Source organism: Glycine max, chromosome 14, assembly GCF_000004515.6.
Source record: "Glycine max cultivar Williams 82 chromosome 14, Glycine_max_v4.0, whole genome shotgun sequence".
In the NCBI taxonomy this organism is placed as follows: domain Eukaryota; kingdom Viridiplantae; phylum Streptophyta; class Magnoliopsida; order Fabales; family Fabaceae; genus Glycine; species Glycine max.
In genome coordinates, this window is record NC_038250.2 from 31,122,203 (window position 1) to 31,129,526 (window position 7,324).

General features: G+C 33.2%; 1 protein-coding gene across 1 annotated transcript; it reads left to right on the plus strand.

The window, feature by feature from the left end:
• The first annotated feature begins 3,482 nt into the window (after window positions 1-3,482).
• LOC100792746 (uncharacterized) lies at window positions 3,483-6,441 on the plus strand. The gene is made up of 2 exons (XM_006596187.4): window positions 3,483-4,505; window positions 6,163-6,441. Exons 1-2 carry the CDS (start codon window positions 3,703-3,705, stop codon window positions 6,227-6,229), a joined length of 870 nt encoding a protein of 289 aa, XP_006596250.1. The 5' UTR covers window positions 3,483-3,702; the 3' UTR covers window positions 6,230-6,441.
• The last annotated feature ends 883 nt before the right edge of the window (window positions 6,442-7,324 follow it).

Here is a 7,324-nt window from a genome sequence, read left to right on the forward strand (position 1 = left end):
CCCCACACACAATTTTGGTAGCACCTACCAAGTGGTGCCATAACATGTGCTGGTTTATTCCTATCTCTTTTCACAAGTGATAAAGATAAAAAGTTAAAACTCTATGCTAACTAAATACAGTCCTTCAATTTGAAGCACAATTGTGGACTTCCTTTACTATCCTTAAAGCATGCGCAAACAAATTGAAAAATTAAAATCAGACTCAACTTCAATCCTCTCCATCCTATAATTAATTGTCAGTTGTAGACTCCATCTCAAGGCTAAAACTTCTACTATCTATGGTGCTACATTAATCTGAGAAAAAGAGCTTGCTTATACCTGTGTTGCATCCTACTCTCAAGTCTGGGTATTGAATATACATGCACAATACAATACATAAATTGTTGATCTATACATAAAGTAGATTCCCTTTAGGTGGAATATTTCTCTACTTCTTTAAGCTCAATCAACTATAGCGAGACAACAAAAATGTATAGCACAATCCAGTGTAACAAGTTTAGCATTATAAGGTTATTGTATAGCACAATCCAATATACATAAAACAAAACCCTTTTTTCATGACACGAGGAATAAGTTTAGCATTATAAGGTTACTATACAAAACATTTACTATAAGAACAGACTTAGGACAAAGAAAGCATAACACAACATTAAATGCTCAGGTCGACGCCGCGACAACAGGGAAGGTACCTGGCATGAGATGTACCTGATGCCACAAAGAAACCAAATAGAAAGAGAAAGAGTGGAATAGAGGGAAGGTACCTGACGTCGACACCGGAGTGCGAATACCATAGTTCGAAGACACAATGCTTTTAAAGGTAGGGAGCTGAGACAGAGATGCCTAGAGTGGAGGCAAAGAGGGAGTTGAGACAAAGAAGACAAAAGCACAAGAAAATAGGGCTCTGGTTAATATTTTTTTAAATGTAGGTTCAACATTGGTTTTCACTAAAAAATCGATGTTAACCAAGTGATATTAATGTTTAACATCGGTTTTTTGGAAAAAAAAAACAATGTTAATTAATAATTTCCTAACATTGGTTTTTTGAAAAACCGATGTTAACATCGGTTTTTGAAAAACGAATGTTAATGAACTTAAGTTATTTACAATTATGCCACCACATTTTTGTTAAAAATGATTTTATTGAAAACCAATGTAAACCTAGAATTTAAAATCTATATTTTCTAGTAGTGCACCTCCAAACTAGCCTCATCAGCACAAAAACAACCTCACACAACAACGAAGGTTGCCTTCATGTTCTCCTCCATTTTATTGGTAAACCAAAGCATTAGTTGATGCCTCAATTTTAACAAGAGGGAGGTTGTAGCCTAGTGCCTCCAGTAGGCTTCCCTCAGCCTGGTGTCTCCTTCATGTGGTTGCCTGAGGAAGGTGTCCACCTCTGGATGATACTTTCCATCACCTTGGGAAAAGGTCATTAAACCTTGGAAATGAGAATGCATGGGATGAGACCCTTTGGGCGGTGCCTCTTGTAGGAAAATACCCTGGTGACGCCCGGCTTGGTTTCTCTGTTGTCCCTTTTCAAGCTGTTCCTGTGTTGCCCCTTTGAAAAAATATTATTTTCATGATTTTTTAAAATTGAATCACGATTAAATATTAATATAACTGTTATCCGACATCGTTTTGAATGGACAGCTAGAGACAATTTAAAAAGAGATAGCAAAAAAGACACAATCGGTGGCGCCTCATTCACTAACACCACCCTTAAAGTGGTTTCAAACTTTATGGTGGTGCCTCTTGGCAGACTACACGGGTGGAACGATGCCTTCTAAATCAAATATGATAGGAGTCATCTATAACACGAAAATATATTGGTAAAATAAAGTCTTATTTTATTATTTATAAAATTAAAAAATATGTAAAAACAATTTTTTTTTTATAAATTGTCAAACCGTTTCAAACTAAACAGTGAAATCGCTTAGATGCAACTGTACTTTTTTTTTTTCTCTTTTCAATTTCAGGTGATCGTGGTCCATTATAGAACTATTCCGTATGTGCTTGATGGCATGATGCTATGTACTACCAAAAACAAAAGCACTCACACTGCAGGAACTGATTTTTACAGCTACCAACTAAACTACGTATGTTTCTTTGCAGCTACACATCCATGATGATATATTCACTATTTACCTTGCTTGGTAAACATGCAATAGTATTTATTACTATTACCAAATTTATGAGGTGACAATGATTACTGAACGCAGATTCTTAATAGGAACAACAAGAAGTGGGGATCTACCTTAGAGGGTATACACTTACACTCTCTCATTTTTAAAATTTATCAAATTTATAAATAAAATCTTATATTTTTATATCTTATTTTATTTATATTTATATAATTAAACCCACTAAATTTATTTTTTATAATTTACATCCACTGACTTAGAATCTTGAATCCACCACTAAAAACAACCATTATTGTTTGTGACAAGGCAACGAAAGAGACAACATTATTGTGATGATAGCTTTAGCCTTTATGATCCACTCCACACATCTTAGTGCACCCTGATGTGGGACGATGGTGCCATTGCAATAATTATTTATGGTTCTCTGACCCTCTCAATTCTACCATATCTGAATTTCTCCTGACACGTATAACATTGAAGCAATTAATTCCAAGAACCAGATCCTTATAAGGAGGAGCTTTCATCTTATTTCTTTGTAACAGTTCATAAGAACAAAAGGAGTTAAGACCTGAAAAAGCCAAAGGAGCATAAGGTACATAACAATGTCCCTACAAAAAAGAGCGCAAACCCTCAGATTTAATAAGACTCTTAATCTTTGTATAAGTCTGATTGACTTGATTTTGTGGCCAGTAAGTCTTCCTTATGTGACAATTTAACTTTTGAGACTTAATTTATCTAAAGTAGAATTTTACTTTAAAAAATTAAAGTTATTAATTAAAAAACTAATAGTCTAATTATATATATATATATATATATATGTATGTATAATTTTACTATAATATAGTCAATATATTTGCCAAAAATTTATATTTTACTTTTAAAGTTAGTTTATCACAATTCTAATTTTGGCATTATGTAAATTTGTAATTGATTGATACTGAACAAATTAGCAAAGTCACGGGGCAAAGGTGCGTGCGCCATGTCTTAGTCTTGGCTATTTAACAAAGCTGCAAAAAATACGAGAGACAGACGTGGTCACCGGCTTTTCCTTTCAAGCAAATAAAAGACAAATGCTAATGGATACCTTTAAAATACTAGTTAAATTTTTTTGAGTAAAATGTTTTATAAGAAAATATTAAAAATATTTTTATTATAGAAAAATATCATTAATATATCTTTATTGAAAATTTTAAGATATTTTAATCAAAACTTTTTATTATTAATTTTTTTAATTAGTGCCTTAAAGATATTAATTAACTAGACTAAAAAAGCAAAAGACCAAGAGTGCTCAAAGACAAAAACGGGTGAATAAAAACGAGGAGTGGAATAGGCCCGCGGGGCACCCCATCTAGAATCGCTTGACTTTAAGTACGCTCTCTCACACTCTATTCCCAATCAATTTTTTTTCCTTCTTTTAAAAACCTTAGTCACCAAGAAATTAAAAGAGCATCATCACCGTTGAAGCTAAACGTGTTGTGTGTGTGAAGAACAAAACAACATCCTCTGCACACACACACAAACATCATTATTTTTTTTCTTCCTCTTCGAACCACTAAAAAAAATGTTTGATCCACGAAGAAACCAACCCACAATTTCGTTTCCATTGTCCAATGAAATAGGACAAATAACTCATGGTTATGACACATGGGGTGCCACAAACACTGATTTTATGGCATCAAAGAAACCACCAAAAAATTACAAGAATTGTCACAGCTACAACGACATGGAAGTGCAATTGGGAACAGGATCAAAGGTGGATGATAATGAATCTGGTATTTGTTCACCTCCTCTATGGACTACAAATCCACCAAAGAGTCCTCATCACCGCAAAAACTATTATAGGTGCCTTTCTCCTGCTTCCAAGACTCAAGCCATTGCAAGAGGCCAAAGGGAGCTCATGGAAATGGTTAAGAACATGCCTGAGTCAAGCTATGAGCTTTCTCTCAAAGATCTTGTGGAACATCCGAGAGTTGAAGTTGCACAAGAGAAAGGGGCAGAGGAGAGGAAAAAATTGGGTAACAAAAATGTGGGTAATAGAAAAAAGGTTGATATGAATAAGAAGGGTCAAGTGAAGAGAAGTGGGAACATTGATAGTGGAGGGTTTTATCTCAAAATGGTGTTTCCAATTTCTTTGGGGTTTAAAAAGAAGACTAAAAATGAGTCTTTGGTGAATAGTGGTTCTAACAAGGTGTCTCCTAGAACTTCGGTTTCTGATGGATCAAAGAGCCTTGATAAGGAGTGGTGGAAGAAGAGCCTTTCAGCTTCTGGTGGAGAGAGTGATAGTGGTGTATCGAGCATTAATAGTGGAAGCAAGAAGAGTTCTGGTAGCAGCAACAGTAGCAGTAGCAGCAGAAGTAATAGCAGGTATGCTCAAACTAATAGAAATTAGAGTTGACGGTTATTGAGTTTACAAGTTGAAATTTTAGAAAATCAATTGGCTAATTGCATGCTATTCCTAAAATGGTATGAAACTGTGAATTTTTCATGAATAAAGGGTATGAATTTTGCTGGGGGACTTTAATTTGGTGAGCATGATGATCTAATCAATAAGTTTTTAATGGAGTTAATGGTTATTGAGTTTACATGTGGAAATTATACAAAACTAGGTATGTTCAAAGTAATAGAAAATAGAGTTAATGGTAATTGAGTTTACATGTTGAAATTGTAGAAAATTATTTAGCTAATTGCATGCTATTCCCAAAACGTTATGAATTTATCATGAAAATTGCAAAGGGTTTGAATATTCTGGGGGACTTGAATTTGTTTAGAAAGGTGATCTAATCAACAAGTTTTTAAAACTCAGTTAGCATTTAAATGCAGAATGGAAATTAACTAAAAGGTCTGGATTTTATTGGTAAATTCTTAGGAAATGAAATTTTCAATTTGCTTTTACTTTTTGAATCGTTTGGTAGATTGAATGAGAATTTAATTTTTGTACACTGATAATTAATTTAAAGACTTTTGTTATGGTCAACCAAATTAATACTAATATTATATGGATAACTTTGTATAAAAGATCTCTGTTTCCACTTGAAACAGATACATATAGCATAATTTATAGGCAAAAGTTATTACCATATACATCCATGGTTTCTTATAATATTTTGAACTTGCTGGATTTTCAAATGCTTTGTTTGATTCTAATCAGAACAGTAATTAAGTTGTTTTTCAATCAAATTGTGTTTCTTGGTAAATGACAAAGTCAAAGAAAGTAGACAAAAGTATGCATGCACTATGCACGCATTGTCGGGTTTATTGGCCTTACTTCACGGAGGTTAAAGGGTCGAAGGCACCACACTATTTAATTGATAAAGTTTTCTGGCGTAACTTTTAAGGTCCTTTAAATCAAATCAAATCTTCAATTGAAGTTGTTCAATTGTTGGTGGTGGGTAAAAAAAAAAGAAAAAAGAAAGAAAGACGCTACAGGGAAGTCTTGTTCGTCAGCTAGGTACATTTTTGTCGGATACTAACCTAATTAACAACCGAAATTGTTCACTTGTTGTATGACAACCAAGGTTTACTGGCCCAATGAATCAATAAGCAGAAAAATTACTTAACAAATCATGAATAATAACTAATTTATTTGTGTGCATGCACATAGATAACAGTAATTCCAGTTCCTGCCCGCGTTATTCAAGAACGATATTCTTTATATATAGTGTAATATATAATGAGAAATATTATTAAGAGTTTGATTTAATTGATTGAATATGATATATTATAAAAAAATTATATTATTTTTTATTATTATCGATCAAAAAATATAATAATAAAAAATGTTAATAATAATGTTTTTGACACTCTTCCGAAATATTATTTTTGACTTAAATTTATTAAAATCTTTAATTTTAATGGATGTTAGATTTAAATTATAAATTATTGATTTTTAATAAATTTTAATCAGAATATAAGTATTAGAAAAAGAATGTCATCAATATTTTTTATATATAATATACTATATAATTTGTTTCTTATATTATAATCAGTTAAAAGTAACATTTTTTTTTTGGGGGGAATGCAGGCATGTAGTGAGTGCTAGTAGTTGCTGGCCTTTCATACGAAGACCCGAAAGCCTATTACCAAATTAGGCTGTTGGCACTGATGATCAAGATCGAGTACAATATATGAAGAAATACATATATGCTATTATAGTTTTCTTGGTTTTTAGACATGACAATGCACATAAAAGTTTAGTATGCAGCGTGACGAGTATGTTTATGTATATTTTCCCAGAGAAATTTTAACGAAGCATCTTTTGTTTTATGCTTTCTCTATATAAAGAACATGAATCTGCCTCGGATGTCGTTTTTGTGATGAGCTGGTTCGCAGAGGGAAAAATACACAGCTTTGTTCTGTTTAAGGTACAAAAAAGAAGTTCTAGATTTGAGACAAAATAGAAAGTGTACACTTTGTGCCGCTTAAGGCCTAAGGTTATGTAATTAGTAAGATAAAATAATTAATAATCAGATAAAAATGTAAACAAAGAAGTTTAGATTATTAATACACTTTAATTAAATTTCATTTTAATATTCATAATATTTAAATGTATATAATTAATTTTTAGAACATGTACTCACAAAAATCCGGAGTTGTCTTACATCAGGATGACCTTGGCCAACGTGGACTCCGCCAACGTGAACTCCAAGATCTCGCACGTTGGACCAAGAGTTCCATTTGTTAAGAGGGTAAGAGGGGGGACCAGCAAAACAAAATACTCTGACACTCAAATAAGTATGTGAGTTAGAAGAGTATGAAAAGAGTGAGACGAAACCTAGTACTTATGGAATAGACTGGGAGTTATGGGTCCTTGTGTTGTAGGGGCTGTTATGGTGTTGTAACAACCCTTGCAGATAGTTATCGATTTGTAGATAATAACTAGTAGATAATTATGGCTTATAGATAATGTGTAGCTTAGAGATAATTGAATATCTGTGACATGATAAGGAGATTGCAATATATTCAAATAATATAGTGGTTAGAGATAACCTGTCAGTTGATAGCCTGATTGCTAAGGACACGACGTTCGTGCTCTTGTGGCAGGGCTAACATGGAGGACTAAGTGTGTATTAAAGGAACATGCAACTTGCCACGTGTACTTTGTGGACCTTGGACAGTATACAAGCCCCCCAAGCTCTAAGTCGGCTTGTGAGAAAAAGAGGTTGTCTAGTGTCGAGGGTAGTAGT